Source organism: Cantharellus anzutake (assembly GCF_015039405.1).
Source record: "Cantharellus anzutake strain C23 chromosome Unknown EI90scaffold_7, whole genome shotgun sequence".
Taxonomy (NCBI): Eukaryota; Fungi; Basidiomycota; class Agaricomycetes; order Cantharellales; family Hydnaceae; genus Cantharellus; species Cantharellus anzutake.
Window position 1 is genome coordinate 1,530,705 of NW_024066957.1, and position 17,835 is coordinate 1,548,539.

Consider the following 17,835-nt stretch of genomic DNA (forward strand, 5'->3'; position numbering starts at 1 on the left):
TAGCCACGCTCTTCCGTTGTCTACGTTCGAAGAGTAATGCTTATCATTGACCGTTGGGGCACTGTGCCAACATTAGCCTTGAATTACACTAACATCTAGGTGTCTGGCAATCCAAGCTTCAAATTGTCCAAGGGCGTTGTTCCACCGCCAAACCAACCCACACGCTCCGGCAAGTGCGCGCTTGAAACGTTCCGTCCCAAGTCCGTTGTTCCGTTCAAAACAACCCCGTAACCTGAAAGTTGAATCAGGTAGCGTGCCCCAATTGTACCAGCACCTACAAATATACAGAGCATCATGAGATGTGGTAGGACACTAGACTGATCCTGCAAAGCTGTATCCTGCGGCCAAGCTAAGCTACGTCGACAAGCAGCTGCACATATCACATTGATCACAACGCTTACTAGGCCATACTTGTATTCGAACTAGAAACAGGTGCTCCATCACTTTTGGATCATTACGATACCTTAATTTGACGTTGACACGATAGGCTTATCGAGATGTGTACCACTGAGATGATGGCGCTAGATATAGTTACTAGCTGTGCGCCATCATGCATTATGTAATGACATCACCATGACGTTATGACTTCAGCGCGAAAGCTGGCGTTGGTCTCTCAAGTTGCACTAGGCTTTCCCATAATACCACTAGGGACTCTATGGTCTGCATCACTCGAGAGTGCGTGAGATTGGCAGGAGAGGACGACCAATGTGAAACACATAGCCGAAGTGCTTGCATCCCGAGAGAAATTGTTATCCGATGCGAAACGACCCGAGAAGTAATGTTGTCACACGGTGATCCGGGTGCAATCAGTGAGCTTTTAAAGCTTATCCTCCAGAGACCAAAGCAAAGGTCCCCCTTGATTAACGACCATGTCACCATGAGAGCTACTCACGTACCCACGGACTACGGACACGAAAAGATATATTAGGTTGGTACCTGTACAAAGTCGGAGCCAGCACTTGCACTTCAACGAAGATACCCGACTTCAGCAATACATACTGAGTATCACGAACGTTACAAGAGGAAGAAACGATTAGAATGACACCAGAGTTACAATATGGATGGGTGATTCATTTGTTGCACCGACGGAATGCATGGACTTTCGCTTGGCGGTCGGTACCAAGCTTGCGCGCGCTCATGGGTTCCTCCTTATGGGAAGGTGGGAACCTATCGCGCCAAACGGGTTGGGATCCCGGCCGCGGACGGCCGGAAAGTACACTTCACCCTGACCGATGCAACCCAGTATCATTTCAGAGGTCCTTGCTATGATAGTCAGACAAAATTCAACTCACAAGGAGGTGATGAGTTCGTGTTCTATATTCGACCACGCGAGGAGTTTGGATTGGAAGGGTTGGCGGAGGTCGTGTTGGCGGTTGTAGTAACGGCAGCGGTGGTGGTGGTGGAATGGGAAAGGGTTGTAGCAGCGCAGGCCTCGTCCATGGTGCAGCAGGGCCTGGCTGGACCCAGGAAAATGGTGTGCTTGCGTGCATTCCATGCTGCCCGTGGACGTGCAGTGGCACTGTTACCGCTCCGGGGAGGGGCTTGGGAATGGGAGGATCTGGTCGGAGGGGGACAGAAAACGTTGTGGAGGGGCCAGCATGGCATCCTACCGCTGGCCGGTGGCCCTCGATGGCAGCCTTGACCGCCTCCCTCGAGTGAAGGCCCATAGGGTGTTCACTGCGGGTGACCGTGAGTGCTGACCCTTCCACCCGCTTCGAGCGTCCTTGCACCCTTGCCTAGATCCATCAATTTTATAGCTGTTCAGCTTTCCCGCATCGAATCGAAGCGTCACTCACTCTAGCGGCAACGTTGAAATCCCACAAAAGAGGGAAGGGCCCGTGTTCTTCTACAAGCTGCTCTAAGAACTCGGGATTCTGGTTCATGCATTGATTTATAAGCTGCTTTTGTTTGTTCAGCTCCTTTCGTGATAGTTCTTCGACTGGAATCCATTTGAGCTTGTGCATTGTGAAAGGACGGGTGGAACGCAGTTGCAGCCAGAGAAAATTTTCTCGGTTGCTCACTCGCTCATCCGCTTCCTCTCAGTCTTGGGGCGTTAGACGGAAGGAGCCGCCAGCAATAAGCATGTAATCAATAAATGAATCAATGTTCGAGTTCGAAGTGTAAACAAACAGTCGGCACCTTCCTTGTCCTTCGATTTTGTTGCATGTGTCGACCACATTGACCTTCTTACAGTCCATAATACCCTTCTCGAGTCTCCGTCAGCATAGTCTGTCAGTTCACTTGTCAGAAAGATGCAGAACGCGCCTATGGGTGAAGGAAAGAAACTCATTGAAGAAGCCACTGTCCAAGCGCTCACGCCATCTTCTATTCCCTTGCCTCTGCGATTTGACAGGATCGTGGAGACCAGGCCCACTGACATGTAAGCCTTTTTTCATGAAATGGCACACTGTCTAAGTCGAATATGTATGAGCCCACTCTTGAGTGCAATCTCAATTGCGGCTCTTCCAGCTGCAGAAATGAATGGCCTCAAATTCCAATATTCGCTTTGATGCTTAGGTGAACTGACGTCGATGCCATGAACCCCTAAAGCTCGAAATCCTTTGGACATTCGTCATTCCACAGCAACCCTTCACGTCACCGTCAAAATAACCTGACCTACACACGGCAACACTCCACCCAAATTTGAGACCTGAAAATTCAAGGGCCTGTCTCACCACATTCATTATACACAGACCTCTCCGAGTAGGGGTACGGTCTTTCCACACTTTCCGGATCTGATGTGGTTTTGCCGTGAAGGTCCGGCTGCATCCCAAACACTTCTATGACGAACCAATATACAAGGAATGTGTGTCCCTTTTTTTATCACTTGCCGTTCGCTGAATCTAGGCTGAATGTTCCACATGCTATAGAGCTAATCAAGGTACCCAGATCCCTGACCCCTCGCTCACCTCTTTTCCCCAATGGTCTTCCCAAAGGGATCGTCGACAAGGGTCCATTGCTTCAATGCCTGGTATATCCTCCTAGTCTCCGTATCGAAATTTCAGCTCCTCATCTTCTAGCTACGCGTTGAAGAAAAGGTATGTATAGCTACGGATCAATCGAAGGGCTGGTTTGGGGATTCTCTCATTCTAGAAGTCGCACCATCGATACAGTGATCACTGTCAATCGGGGATCGAATCTGTCCCGCTCAACCCCATTGTATTCTTGTCATGCTGCGGCACGGATCGGAAGAACCAAGGGAGTTCTCCAAGGGACCAGGCCCACTCAGTCTATGTTTTACTTGGTGGATTCATGGTAACCACTCGCAGGGCTGCATATATCCCCAATGCCTCGTTTCAAGATGCATCTATGCAAACTCTGAGGGTTCAACTAGGCGAATAAACTGCCGACTCGCAGCTTGTGCTGCTTAATGCATCTAGGCAGCGCTAGCTATGTCAGGCAGACTTATATTCCATGATTGGGTTGAATTCTCCCTTTGAAGCAAACCTGCTTGTTCTAAACTGCGCACATGTGATTTCGTGTACTTGGGTTTCGCGACAATCTTTAGCGGGCCGACACTCCTACTCATCGTTTGGACATTGGGCTCACTGTGACCAAAGGGGAAGTGGATGACTGTGTCACAAGGATGACCAAGATTAATCAGTCTCTTGTGCGAAAACTAATGACGGGTTCGAGGACAGGTGAACAAGAAGGTTTGAAACGGGGTCAAGTTACACAAATGATATGCAACAGCTGGCAGCATCTTTACAGCATTCACGGCGCAAGGTACGATGGGGGCGATACTCATGGATGAGTCAACCTCGCACCCATGCCTAGATTCATGGCCTGGATCTTGATACTTTGTCCCTTGGTTCTTTACGAGGTGATTGGCTCCTCACCAATCAAATGGACTACAGGATAGGCGAAAACGGTTCAGGCATCAGCCACTCCTAGTCGCGAGATCATTGGGCCGGGCGGCTATGACACAAGGTCAATCTTAGCTATGTCCCTTGTTTGGATCGAAACTTGAGCTATAAACTGGAGTGAACTATAATTAGGTTTATGATGCTATCACTAAATTGTTTCATTCGTCATTCGTTTGTTTGGCGCCTGTTGAACTGCAACAACAACACGACGAATGGAACAAATCCGCTTCAAACTTTTAGAACTCAAAAAAAAAATGCTAGCAGATATGTCGCCCAGTTCCGTAGTACGCGATCAATTCAGGAAAGATATGAAAGAGAATTTTCTCGCTTTATAAGGGACGCACTCCGAAAAGCGCACAAGCATGGTAATGAGTTTAACAAGAAAGGTAACCGCCTCAACTCCGTGTCGAGTCGGGTCACAGCGTACGTCGATATCCCGAAAAACTCTACACAAATTGCACCCGACACGATCTGGATAGGTTGGTGGTGGGTTGCCACAAGGACTCGGGAAGCAGTCTGTGCACAGATTCTGTTAACGGTGGTCTGGCTCACTGTGTTCGGAGGTGATGCTTATTCGGAAAAAACGGATGCATTCTGGTGGTCTACCTTAGAATTAACGGTTATTCTATAAGCCTATCTCCTGTTAACACATGTTTCCCCAGTTTCCGCAATAGTTCCCTTCGCGCTCGGTTTGCTGGTCATCTTGTTCGTCCGGGATAGCCTCCTCATCCGTATCATGGCAATTCCACATCCCTCCCGTTCTTCGAGTCATGTTCTCAAACGATGGTATCATGAACAAGATCATCGTTCACGTGTAGTACACCCTCTCATTATCTGTCCGTTGGTGAGTTATCAAAAATGAGGAGGTGCCGAACTGCATCCAGTTGTTGTGAGAGTGGAAGGATGGGCTGGTTTCTCCCGTGCTTATGGTACAACTGGGTGGCTTTAAATTTGTCCTCGAATCGAAGCTTGTTGTGTCTCTTACATATTGGAGCCCAAGTCACCCCACAATTGTTGACGTCCACATGCCCCTCATGGTACATCGACGATGTGGACCTGTCGATTGGGTCTTTTCGTTGCACCAGCATTCATCACCCATCAAACCTTAATATGATGATATGTACAAACAGTACATCGGCGATGAGCGACGATGTGTTAGATAAAGGTACATATGAGTATTGCTGTTAGTGTTCTCCATGAGCAGGTAGCAAGGAAACGCAATGACAAGGGGAAATGAGTGGAACCGCAGGACTTGGGTGGCTCAACTGTGAACCATCTGCGCCTCAGAATGACGTCCGAGACCGGAAAGAGCGTTGCGAAGATGCTTGAGTGAAATGGCCAGTTGTGGGGTGTACGCTCCTGGGTTGATTTCGACCAGCTGGCGCCAGAGTATCACGCTCTCTTCCATGAATGGGAGTGCGTCCGAGTGCCGTCCGAGTTCGGAAAGAGCAAAATATAGATTGTTGAGTGACGTGGCCAAATTCGGGGTGTATGATCCCGGATGAACTGTAACTAGCTGGCGCCGGAGTGTGACGCTTTCTTCGATGTATGGGAGTGCCTCCGAGTGCCGTCCGAGTTCGGCAAGAGCAAAATATAGATTGTTGAGTGACATGGCCAAATCTGGGGTGTATGATCCCGGGTGGACAGCAACCAGCTGGCGGTAGAGGCTGATGCTTTCTTCAATAAATGGGAGCGCCTCCGAGTGCCGTCCGAGTCCGGAAAGAGCACCATGCAGATTGTCCAGTGACATGGCCAAATCAGGGGTGTATGATCCTGGATGGACAACAACCAGCTGGCGGTAGAGGCTGACGCTTTCTTCGATAAATAGGAGCGCCTCCGAGTGCCGTCCGAGTTCGGAAAGTGCAAAACATAGATTGTTGAGTGAGATGGCCAAATCTGGGGTGTATGATCCTGGGTGGACAGCAACCAGCTGGCGGTAGAGGCTGACGCTTTCTTCAATGAATGAGAGCGCCTCCGAGTGCCGTCCGAGTTGGGCAAGAGCAAAATATAGATTGTTGAGTGACATGGCCAAATCTGGGGTGTATGATCCCGGGTGAACAGCAACCAGCTGGTAGAGGCTGATGCTTTCTTCAATGAATGGGAGCGCCTCCGAGTGCCGTCCGAGTCCGGAAAGAGCACCACGCAGATTGTCCAGTGACATGGCCAAATCTGGGGTGTATGATCCCGGGTGGACAGCAACCAGCTGGCGGTAGAGGCTGACGCTTCCTTCTATGAATGGGAGCGCCTCTGAGTGCCGTCCGAGTTTGGAAAGAGCGCCATATAGATTGTTGAGTGAGAGGGCCAAATTTGGGGTGTATGATCCCGGGTGAACAGCAACCAGCTGGCGGTAGAGGCTGACACTTTCTTCGATGAATGGGAGCGCCTCCGAGTGCCATCCGAGTTTGGAAAGAGCTAAATATAGATTGTTGAGTGAGAGGGCCAAATCTGGGGTGTGTGATCCCGGGTGGATAGCAACCAGCTGGCGGTAGAGGCTGATGCTTTCTTCAATGAATGGGAGTGCCTCCGAGTGCCGTCCGAGTTTGGAAAGAGCATCATATAGATTGTTGAGTGACATGGCCAAATCTGGGGTGTGTGATCCCGGGTGGACAGTGACCAGCTGGCGGTAGAGGTTGACACTTTCTTCGATGAATGGGAGTGCCTCCGAGTGCTGTCCGAGTTTGGAAAGGGTCAAATAAAGAGCCACAAGCGAGTAGGCCAAATCTGGGGAGTAGGACCCCGGGTTGACAGAAATAAGGTAACGGCAGAGCACAACGGAATCGGTTGCTGCCTCATATGCTTCCTTGAATCTTGCAAAGAATTTCAAATTCGATACAAGCTGGACAAGCACACGGACCAGTGTGCAAACAGCACCTTTTGATCTGTGGCCAACAGCCAACTGAAAGATCATGAGCCAATTAGGTTGTTTCATTGACACAGCTGATAAAACACACCTTCGCCCACTCAGGGAGTAACGAGATGCTAATATAGCCCTCCATTCTCACACAGGCTTCCACCCAGCGGGTTGCTTGCTCACTGAGAAACGCGCCAACTGACTCATCAAGCTCCGGCGATGGTTCCTGGACTCCACTGAGGTGATGGACAATATAGCAACATGCATAATGAAAGTGCTCGGATGACTCCTCCGAGGGAATGAGTGGCAGCTCGTCTTTTTCGGACAAGTTTTCAATCAGTCCCAAGCCCTTTACAGAGCAAAGATCCTGGTTCAGAATCTCGGTACATCGCAGGGCAACTCTCGCATTCTCCATCCCTACATCTACTGGGATGCAACAAGGGCTGATTGATAGGGGAACGATCCGATCGACAATGAAGTCGCGGAAAGATTGGTGCAAGATGCGAACTGGAAAGTGATAATCTTCAACTCCTGAGAGCAGAGGAGCAAGTTCAGCCAATGAATATCGAACAGGAGACTTAAGGAAAGGTGACAAAATTGCATCCCAGGCTGTGATGGACAGAGGTCGCTGTGCGACAAAGATTGCTCCCATCACGATTGGGTAGTCATGGGCAAAATCTTCATCCTCCCAATCGCACTTCTTCAGAATGCTTGTATATAAGCGGTCCATCATTCCCTCGGCAGGGACCTTTGATCGTTTCGTACCAGTGTCGAGCAAGCCTTCTAACGTCCTCATCGGATCCTTGTTGGCTGTCTTCATGTAGCGAAAGATCGTGCTGATCCAAATAAACAGGCCACTCGCACGTTCCAAGATCTCCTGAACTGTTTTATCCTCGTCCTGAAGATTATGCCGTAAATCGGGATGCCAATTCTTCAGCTTTTGCAGCTCGAAACGTATATATGTAGCACAGTCTTGCACATTCGTGTCATCCGAAAGGTCAATGGCGAGACGACTGATAGGGAATTGGGGTGAGAGGGAGCGTCTAACAAGATCTGTATGTCTCGACGTGATAAAGAATTTTATGGAAGATGGTAGCTTGGGCACTTCCTCCCGAAGAATATCGGCAAAGGACTCGAACACTTCCTTGTCACATTCATCCAAAGCATCAATGATGACCACCATGGGACGGTCGGGAGGTGGAGGTTTATGGAGGAGAGGCAAAACCACCAAATTCTCAAATTGTGTTGCGAGTAGGGCCGTTGAGAGTGAAGGGTCTTTTCGAAGTGCAGAGATGATGAAAGTACGGTAAACTGGGTCGTGGTCTGCTAGAGTTCGAGCTATTCCACTGAATAGAAAATCGGGCCGCGACCGCTCTCCCGCTTTGAAGAAGAAGTGCAGTAGGAGCGTAACGTCCCCTTCACTCGCACATCATCCTGCTACTGTGAGTGCAATTGAAGTCTTGCCGGCACCAGCCACAGCAGTCAGGAGCATTAGCCGGTTCTCATTCTCCCCAGTGTTGCGACACCATGTCATGATACGCTCCGTGAGATCAATCCTAGTCCCTTCTAGGCACGCATGAGTGAAATCGTCATGGGCGATATGAGGGTATTGGAGACTATCGAGGATTTTGTCGTCCTGTAGACGACGTTCTATGGCCGCTAATTTGGCACCACCGATTAGATTCATCCTAAGCTGCATCGGCCGGAAATCAGGATGGTTATGGAACGTATACTGTAAGGAAAGCTACCTGAAACGACACCAATGCTTTGTCAAAGTCTTTCTTGAGGCCATCAATTCTTCCTGGGTCTCTCAAGTAGGACACAACATTTAGGACAGCCGGTCGCTTCTCTGCTTTTTTCAGCCTTCGTTCGATTTCGGACTTAATCTTCTGTAGCGCGCTGAGACTTGATGTAAGTAACGATATCAAAGACCACCAAAAACGAATATAACTTGCCCGTCGAGCTGTGTGACACTCTCAACCCACGGCTTTGCCTCTTCCGCCGACACATCATAGGATTTTATAGCTGAAACCAAGTGTCGACCACGTATTTCCCAAAACCAGACCATTCCTGCTTGTTGTCCTTGAACTTCTACATGGCACAAACTAGAGTAAGCTTTCATTCATGGCCAGGCAAAAATTATCGCCAACCTTAACCTCATCAAGGATGGAGAGTGCACCGCCAGTCGCCATCTTTAGAGGGGGACACCAATCAGCCGTAGCATTGACGACCTTGAGAATTGGGACGGCGATGTCAACTCCCTCCACGAGGAGATCATCGATCTTTTGCCTGAGAGCTCCAGCCTTTTGCTGCACCGACATGGTCGATAGTGGACAAGGTGATGGAGAGGGAGCTTTGGGCACGTGTGAGCCCTATATGCTCAGAGCCATGAGGCCTCCGTCTGATTATGGAAAGATGAGGAAAGGCACAGCATATACATTTGGTCGACAGCATACGGACATCCAATCCAATACCAGCGGCGAATTGTATGTAGTCCGTGCGGTGGGGACTGGGACGAATGATGACATTAAATCCTGGCTTATCTACTGCGAGAGAACATCTGCAAACAGGATGGGTGCGCGTACTCGGTATGAATTGACCTGGACGCAGGGCCGGCGGTAAGCGCCGGTGTGGCACCTGGAACCCTAACTGGCGTCCCATCACGGTCTTCTCATTGCTCATCATGGAAGCGTAATCAGATTCTATACAGTTTCTCTGGATACATGGGACTTGTGGCCGTGGGCTGTGCGTCAAAGCTTATTGAAGTATGAAGGCTTGGCAACCCAATTCTCCTTTCCCTATGACTGAGTGCCGCGCCGATAGCGGCCTGAAACCATGGCCCCACTGTACTGCCCATCGCGTCTCGCCGGGCCTCAGTTAGGAGCATGATCTAGGTTCTGGACCGATTTCTCTTCTTTATTTATTCCGCCTGCCTTTGGCGCTCTCAGGACCAGCCTGAAGTTTGCCAGCCAAATATCCAGAACACATAAACACTCCAATCAGTTTGGTCGTGCGGCTGTTCCAGTGCTGATTAGCGTGACGCTGACATCGATTCACTTGGTTGTGGGCTGCAAGTAATAGTGTGGTGGCGGGGATGGGGGAAGGAACTGGAGACTTGTACTTTATGGATTGAGCAGCGTATTTTTTGGACCATGCGAGGTTATGTTCGAGGAATCATGTCCCCAATTCGAACGATGTGTTGAGGGCGAGGGCGAAGACGGGGATACCGGAGTTAGTGGGGGTCAGTTGAATATCCAGTACGTTTTCTTTTCCCCCTTCCCATTAGCATATGGAAACTCCACCTTGTTTTTCATGTTTGACGTGGGCGGTCAACGATCCAAGGGTGGATTCACTGTCCCGAATCCGTCACCTCCATCATCCTTTGCGTCGCGCTATTGGAATACGGTCAACCACTCCGCTCAGAATCAGGTGAAGGGGTCCCTTGCGCTGTTTGAAATGGTTTTTCTCATAAATAGGAAGGATGTGTTTATGGAGAAGATTGCAGGGAAGGCTGTAGCAGAGGGACAGGGTGGTGAGAGTGAGAGTGAGAGTGGGAATGAGAATGGGAATGGGGCGGGAGGGCGGAGCCGGTGTCGGGGGTTGGAGTGTGAATGAGGATGTGGGCGAGCGGAGTGCGAGAGATTTAGGAGAGCTGTTAGAGAGTATCTTCCCTGAATATACAGGTGGGAGAGATATGAACAAGGTGGCCAAGTTTTATTTTGTGAAAGTTTTCGTGGGCGAATAGGGCGAAGTTGACTGTTTACCCTCGGTAAGTTTTGTTGCTCGTTCTTATCGAGGGGTTAGTGATGCCGATTTTCGTTGGTCCTTCTCGTTTGACCCAAGCGACTGATACAAGAAATGCTTGTGCTTTTTATTGCTTGCCGTTCGCTGAATGCCTCTGAATCTATTAGGTTGAAAGTTTCACGTGTTTTCGAGCCAATCGAGTCCTCTTGCGCTGGCTTCTTTTGCCCTTTTCGCCTTCTAAAAATACCTCGCCTCTCGGCCGTTTCCAACAGATCGATTCTGTCGGTCGGGAGCTCCAGGAGGGCACCTTTCCCCAACGGCCCCTTCAAAGGGATCGTCGACAAGGGTCCATTGCTTCAAAGGCTAGTATATCCTCCCATTCTCGGCATCGAAACTTCGGTTCCTCATCTTCTAGCTACACGTTGAGGAAAAGGTATGCATAGCTACGGATTGATCGAAGGGCTGGTTTGGGAATCCTCTCATTCTAGAAGTCGCGCCATCGATTCAGTGAGAGATTTCCGTTGATCGGGTGTCGAATATTATTCAACTCCGTTGTATTTTCTATTAGGATGTTAGCGATTTACGCTAGCGTTTTACGCTCAGTCAATCGTTGTTGAACTTATTAGATTGGAACTAATTACCTAGCGTTTTACGCTAGGGCACATGAGGGTACATGAGTGACAAGATAAATGTGTGGTAAAAGCGCAGTCTCACCTCAGTCAATCGTTGTTGAACTGAGGGAGACGAAAGTGAAAAATTGTTCACTGCTTTTATAAGCAGTCGCCTCAATGGCGCACTGACTTTGGTAGCAGGAATACCAAGAAAGGAAATATAGCGCCGCTAGCTCAACATCACATTGTGAGTTGGCCACAGCGCACTATAACTCCCAAGAAAACCAAGATTTCAACACACCCACTCGATGTGGCCACTCACACAGTCCCATCGCTGTTCTGAACTTTGAATGTTTGGCGTACGCGAGAGCCTTCGTCAATACGTCGGCTACTTGATCATCGGTAGGGATGTATTGTAAAGAAATCGTGTGATCTTCTACTTGATCGCGAATAAAGTGATGTCGGACGCCAATATGTTTCGTTCATGTGTGAAATGCGGGATTGGTGGCAAGCGCGATAGCGCCTTGATTGTCGACAAGGAGGGTGGTTGGGTCGGAAGGAGGGAAGTTAAGGTCGCGTAGAAACTGTTGAATCCAGAGCGCTTCTTTAGTTGCATGGGTAACAGCCATATACTCGCCTTCGGTACTCGAGAGCGCCACCGACGTCTGTTTCTTTGAACTCCAGCTTACTGCTGCTCCGGCCATGGTAAAAACGAATCCAGAAATAGATCGAGAATCTCTCGGATCTCCAGCCCAATCCGAATCGGAATAGCCAGTCTTGTCGCTAGACTTGTCATATCCATACAATCCTGACCTCCGCTCCGGGCTCCTGGAACTCCGAACTCCGACTTCCGGAGCCCTACTTCCCTTCCATCACTTTCTCCTTGCCGACTCCCAAGAGGTTATCCCACCTCCGGCTCGGACACCACCTTCGGTCCGACTCCGGAACATTCCGGGTCCGACCCCAACCTTGACACCTTCCAGACGAGTACGCAAAACCTATGCTCCCGACTCCGGACCTCCACTCCGGTATCCCGTTCACGTCTCGTCTCCGGAACCTCCGGTCTTAGTTCTGACCTCGGACTTTGACCCCACCTCCGCTTATACCCATTGTATTGGTTAGCTCATTCCATTTAATTGCCTTTGCCAATATTCCGGAGTTTAACCTCCGAGTTCGGGCTTTCTGGACTTACTCCGGACCTTGCAACTATTGCATTGTCCATTTCAATTCCGCTATTCTCCCTCATTCCTATTTGGGCTGCTGCTTCCTTTCTATTCAGTCAGCTAGCCATTCCCGACTCCCATCCTCCTTCCTTCCTTCTTGGGTCTTGGCCCTTCATTCCTCCTTTGGGAAACACCATTGAGTCAAACACTTGACCCTCGGTGTTGTTCCTCTTTCCATCTCCCTTTGTCTCCTTTTGTCCTACCCTTGTTCCTTTTGATTCCGGACCCCTCCTTATATACAATGTACCTAGTAACTTGTAACCTCAGTCCGAAATCGACATGAACTCCCCCAAGAGACTTTCCCTCTGCTAGATCCAAAATTAGGGACCCCTAGGACAACCAGCAATGGCACAGTGCTCCGCCTGAGTCGCTGAGGCCGAGGTCCTTCCATGCTAAGTCTCCGATTCCACTCCGGAGTCGTCCGAATCCACACGTTCTAACAAGACTTCGAATTACTGTCGTAGACCAATTTGAAATGTTTTGTAGCATTGAGGTAGCGTAGTAGACGATTGATAGCAGCCCAATGCCCTTCTCCTGGATTGGAAGAATATTGGCTGAGTATGGTGATGGTGAAGCTGATGTCTGGTCGAGTTCCTAGCATTGCGTACATTACCGAACCAATTCGGGATTGGTATTCATGAGTGTTGATGTCAGGGTCAGAGCTTTCGTGGCAAGTGAGTTTGAGATTCGGCATCATAGGAGTTGAGACTGTATGAGAGGTGCTAAATCCAAAGCGATCGACAACCTCGGATATGTAGCGAGATTGAGAGACAAAAATTAAGCGCCTTTGGCGCTCACACGTGATTTCCAGTCCAAGGAACCAATGAATTTCCCCCAAGTCCTTCATCTTAAATGTGGACATTAGCTGCTTCTTCTTCTTTCGAAGAAGGGGAAGGTGGTTGGAAAGGATCATTAAGTCATCGACATAAAGAGCGACGATGCAAAAATGAGCGCTGAAGGAGAGAACGAAGGAAGGTCAGTTGGGAGGTTCAAACGAGACCACCACCAAGCTGTTCCCTGGTTCTTTAGTTAGGATGGGGAAGTGTACTAGTGTTATTTATTGTAAATAAAGTACCAATCCGAGTGTTTTGGCTAATTCTATTTTTATGGGTTAGTTTTAAAGTTCCTGGGAATTGACTTACAGATAAACCGAGCCCTGCGGAGCTGTTTCTTTATTGAAATTTATTAATTTGTCTAGGTGTAATTCTGTGTAGCGTTGTTTAATTTGGATTTAAACTTGAATTTAATCTTCTACTTAGTGAAGTTTCAAAGATTTTATTCAGTTAATGAATTTGGATTGTGTCTGGAGTGTCCCTTGAGTTTGTTCTATTTTTGTCTTATTTTATTGCTTGTTTTAACAGTAGCAAAATAACTGTTTTGTGTTTACACTTTGAAATCTGGAGTGTTAACCAGCTCTCCTGTTGAAATATCTACTTAATATTTCTCTCCTTTATTGCTGCCTTTTACTACAGTGGCAATCTTAACTGTATATCACTTTTTCGCACTGGAGTGACAACCAGAAATGCTTGAGAAAAATAATACTCTATTTTCTTACTTCTCTAAGGGGGGCGAAAAGTCGCAGAAAGGGTCTCCCTTTTATACTCCTTGGGTCACCTTCCTTTTTCACGCTCTACCTTCTATTTACAGGATTTATTTACAGTGTATTTTTCTCAAACTGAATAAAAATGAAATTTTCATGCTATAGTTCTACTGCGCTTTTGCTGCGCTGAACTGCGGTTCTACTGCAGTCCTACTGCGGTCAGACTGTGCCTAGAATTCTTATTGTCCTCCCTCGCCTAAGCTATTTTAATGGTTAATTGGAACTTGGCTGCGCTGCATTTGCCGCAGTTACCTATTTCAAATTCCCTATATATACCGTTAAATTTGCTATGACTCGATGATTCTGAATTCAAACTTCGCATTACTATGTGTACAGCTATGCTGAGACCTTCAGCTGATTTATTCCATTTTTATTTAGTGACATTTAGTTAAAATGAGACTGAAATGGTAAATGAGTGAATTATTCAGGTTTAAAACTGAATGAAAAAGTTGCTAGTAATCAAGAATTACTCAAACGAATGTGTTATAGCTCTCCTCCTCATTAGAATATCGTTCCCTAAAATTCCCGCCATGGTCCATCGTAGTTTAGTGGTTTTCGTGAATTTCGTTCATATTCCCTGATTCCCTTTTGTATTATCACATCCTAATCCTCCATATGTATTGTTCGTTGTTATAGTAGGTCGTCCTTGAAGATTTCATATTTTTATGTATTTTATTTAGGACTCTGGACCTCTTGAAGCTGTTTTCCCACGCGTTTTCAGGTTTCTAACTTCATGTCCCTATATCTCATTCATTTCTGGATGTTTTCTCACGTTCTTGGTATCATAAATTTTCATTTATTCCCACCTTTCCAATGGTACCAAGGTTGTGTCCTATTTCCTGGTATTCGTTGAGTTAGCAAAAGTTCGCGTGCACATTCGGTAATCATGTGCGTCATTCCCATAGTCGTTCGTATGCGGGCGCCGTTTCCGTTTAATTGTTCGGGATTTATGATATGCGTGGGTGTTTATTTCTTTCATATGGGCTTCTGTGATTTATTTCAGATTTTTCCCTCATGATTTAAGGTTGTTTTGCACTTTCCGTGCTTTGTTTTGACTGGGCTCTTCCTTATTTGGACAGAAATTGGTCTTCGCGATCTGCCGAAGTGCGGATCTCGGTTCTGACGGCCGGTTCCCTGCGCATCGCCACCCTCACGTGTCATTACACATGATGCGGATTTCTATATTCCCGTCATGGGTATAACTTCACAACGGCTGGACTGTTTGGGCTGAAAATTTGCATAACTATAGTTCCCCATTTTTAATAATTTCCGTGTAAATTTCGTTGTATGTTGTAACTATGGATCCTACGCAAACGTTGTCTTTTCCCTAAGCTCGGACTTTCAATGTTGTTAGAACCGGGCGGGAACAGACGACTCCGGAGTCGGAGACTTAGCGTGGAGGGACCTTGGCCTCAGCGACTCAAGCGGAGCGCTGTGCCATTGCTGTTTGTCCATTTGGTCCTTAATTTCACAGTAGGTGAGCAGGAAGTCTCTAGGGGGCATTTCAGGTCGATTTCGGACTAAACCAAAACGAGTATGTACAAGCGCCGATATATATAATGGAAGGGGCAAAAGCACAAGGAAAACAAAGGGTAACCGAATCGGAACGAAGACGTCTGAAAGGGAACAAAGGGTAGAGGGAGCGGAGCGGTACCGAAGGTCATAAGGCAGGACCGGTGATACGTCCGAAAAGAGGTAGGGAGGGTGAGGCCCAGAGGGGCAGGAGGATGAGGGGAAGTGGGGATGATGACTAACTGGCTAGAATAGGAAGAAGCAGTAGTCCAAATAGGGATGAGGGGAAAACGCGAGAAATACATTACAAGCGGCGAGAGTGCCGAAGGCAATCCGCGAAGCTCGGGGGTTGCGGAGCTTACGGAGGTTACGGAGGCGGGGTTGAAAGTCCGAGGGATATTGGCAATGGTGTTTACGTAGTATGAGGTCACCAATGCAATGGACTAAGACCGAGGTGGAGTCAAAGTCTGAGGTAGGGACTATGACGGAGGCTCGGAGTAAGGTACGAGCGGTGTCCGAGTGCGAAGTACGGAACAGCGGTGGAAGGTCGTAACTTGGCAGAAGGGTGGCGGAGGAGTAACAGAGGGAGGAGAGAGGGGAAAGGTAAGGGAGAAGGAGTGGCGGGAAGGAGAGTAGTCAGGTCCGAAGGTGAGTATCGGAGCAGACGGGGGAAGCGTAGGAGGATGACAGGAGGGTGGAGGTGTTGTGAAGGGGGAGCGGAGTAGTAGGAGGGTGGCAAGAGGGGCGGTGTTCAGTCCGAGATGAGTATCGGAGCGGATGGAGATAGGGTCGGGGAGGTAAGGAGGAGGTGTGTTGCCAGGACCGAAGGTGAGTATCGGAGCGGCAGCGGTAGGTTATGACTCCGGAGGTGAAGAGGGTGGAGGTCCAGAAGTCAGGTCGGGGTCGGGTATGCACGGATATGACAGATGTCACTATTCCCGTTATTGGATATCTCATTAACGCATGATCCTTTTATTATGAAAATTTGGGAGGATTAAGATTGGATCCCTTCCTTTCTAATGGGCTATCAAGCTTGTCTCGGTCGTTACTGGTTAATCTTTGCGCTTCCCTTTTAGGCATTGTCCTCATTTTGCAGGAGTTTTAGTCATATCTCCATTGTTTATAGGTAGTTTCCCCTGTAATTACTCTCATTGGTTCCGTTTGGAGGACATCTACATTTCCTATTGTAAACACGACTCTGACTTTTGCATTAGTTCCTGAGGAATCTTCGTTCCATGGTACTTCCATCCTTGGCTACATGTTCGGACGTGGGAAAGTAGTTTCTGTGGAGGTTCTCTGATTATTTTTTATAGTCAAATCTTGGTCGATTGTCCTAATTCTTGGTTTAATATTTGCTATAAATTCCCCCGAGAATTCCGTCTCGTTGATAGTAAGCTTGAAGTATTTTTGCTATTTTTCTTTCTTTCGATTTATCGTGTATAGTCATAATAATTCGTAAAAATTCGTAAAATTCATTAAAATTCAGGTCCTTCTATTTTCTCATATCTACTTGTCGTATGAGGTTTTTGTGATTTATCTGGCATATTTCCATAATGGGTTTCCATAGTGTGGCCGTTATTTCTCCTACAGCGCGTTGGGAAAGAATGAAAACGGCGTGATCTGAATTCGAGCGGGAGAAGCCGAGTTTGTTCAGTTCGACTTTGGCTTTCTTGTACCACGCTCGAGAGGCCTGTTTAAGGCCGTACAGACTCTTCTCCAATTTCCATACGATGTCTCTCCTCCCATAGTCTGCTGAGCCAGGAGGTGGCTGCATAAAAATCTCATGCTCCAATTCCCCGTTGAGGAATGCGGTCTTCACATCCATTTGATGTATTTCAAGATCGAGACGGGCACCTAATGCGAGGAGGATTCGGATCGACGACCATTTGACCACAGGTGCGAACGTCTCCTCATAGTCTACCGCGTAGATTTGGCTAAATCCCTTCGCCACTATTCTCGCCTTATACCGCTCTATTTCACCATCGGCCCCTTTCTTCAAAGCAAACACCCACTTACTCCCGACGACGTTGTGGGGATCGACTTCGTCTCTGCGCACAGGAAGGTAAGTACCTGTTTCCTTTAGCGCATTTAATTCGTCGGTACATGCCCCTAACCATGAGTCCGCGTCAGGACGATCCATCGCCTCGCTGTACATTCGTGGTATTTTGATGCTCGCCGTCATCGCCCAGCGACATTCACTGAATCAGTGGAAGGTTGAGTCCGATTATAAGAAGATCTCTCATATCGGGGGTCGTCGTCTGGAATGGGCGCATGGCGGATTCTGGTTGAGCGGCGGGGTAGGGAGTCCTGGACTACAGGTTCAAGTTGGAGCGGGGGTGAGTTTTCATTCTCTGCTTCTCCTACTTCCGACGTCCCTCCATTATCTTCCTCTCCTTCTTCTAGATCTTCTCCATCATCATCATCTCTT

General features: G+C 48.2%; 3 protein-coding genes across 3 annotated transcripts; 2 read left to right on the forward strand and 1 right to left on the reverse strand.

Annotated features, from left to right (window-relative positions):
* Positions 1-604: 604 nt before the first annotated feature.
* Positions 605-1,985, forward strand: EI90DRAFT_3040506 (uncharacterized protein). The gene is made up of 2 exons (XM_039059015.1): positions 605-928; positions 990-1,985. The coding sequence occupies exon 2, from the start codon at positions 1,091-1,093 to the stop codon at positions 1,640-1,642; it is 552 nt and encodes a 183-aa protein (XP_038921000.1). The 5' UTR covers positions 605-928; positions 990-1,090; the 3' UTR covers positions 1,643-1,985.
* A 3,029-nt stretch (positions 1,986-5,014) lies between these two features.
* Positions 5,015-9,055, reverse strand: EI90DRAFT_3040513 (uncharacterized protein). The gene is made up of 7 exons (XM_039059016.1): positions 8,868-9,055; positions 8,778-8,808; positions 8,673-8,742; positions 8,466-8,616; positions 8,188-8,410; positions 6,818-8,133; positions 5,015-6,762 (listed from the first exon to the last, which is right to left on the reverse strand). Exons 1-7 carry the CDS (start codon positions 9,036-9,038, stop codon positions 5,128-5,130), a joined length of 3,597 nt encoding a protein of 1,198 aa, XP_038921001.1. The 5' UTR covers positions 9,039-9,055; the 3' UTR covers positions 5,015-5,127.
* Positions 9,056-9,394: 339 nt separating this feature from the next.
* EI90DRAFT_3040527 (uncharacterized protein) lies at positions 9,395-10,616 on the forward strand. Its single transcript, XM_039059017.1, has 2 exons — positions 9,395-10,486; positions 10,561-10,616. The coding sequence occupies exon 1, from the start codon at positions 9,880-9,882 to the stop codon at positions 10,330-10,332; it is 453 nt and encodes a 150-aa protein (XP_038921002.1). The 5' UTR covers positions 9,395-9,879; the 3' UTR covers positions 10,333-10,486; positions 10,561-10,616.
* Positions 10,617-17,835: the final 7,219 nt, after the last annotated feature.

Bases quoted from the DNA above. Each gene is read 5' to 3' on its own strand.
- EI90DRAFT_3040513 (XM_039059016.1), bottom strand. From the start codon at position 9,038: ATGTCGGTGCAGCAAAAGGCTGGAGCTCTCAGGCAAAAGATCGATGAT. The intron at 8,411-8,465 runs GTAGCTTTCCTT...CGGCCGATGCAG, and splicing joins AAGCATTGGTGTCGTTTCAG to CTTAGGATGAATCTAATCGG. The intron at 6,763-6,817 runs GTGTGTTTTATC...ATGATCTTTCAG, and splicing joins TACTCCCTGAGTGGGCGAAG to TTGGCTGTTGGCCACAGATC.
- EI90DRAFT_3040506 (XM_039059015.1), top strand. From the start codon at position 1,091: ATGCATGGACTTTCGCTTGGCGGTCGGTACCAAGCTTGCGCGCGCTCA.
- EI90DRAFT_3040527 (XM_039059017.1), top strand. From the start codon at position 9,880: ATGTTCGAGGAATCATGTCCCCAATTCGAACGATGTGTTGAGGGCGAG.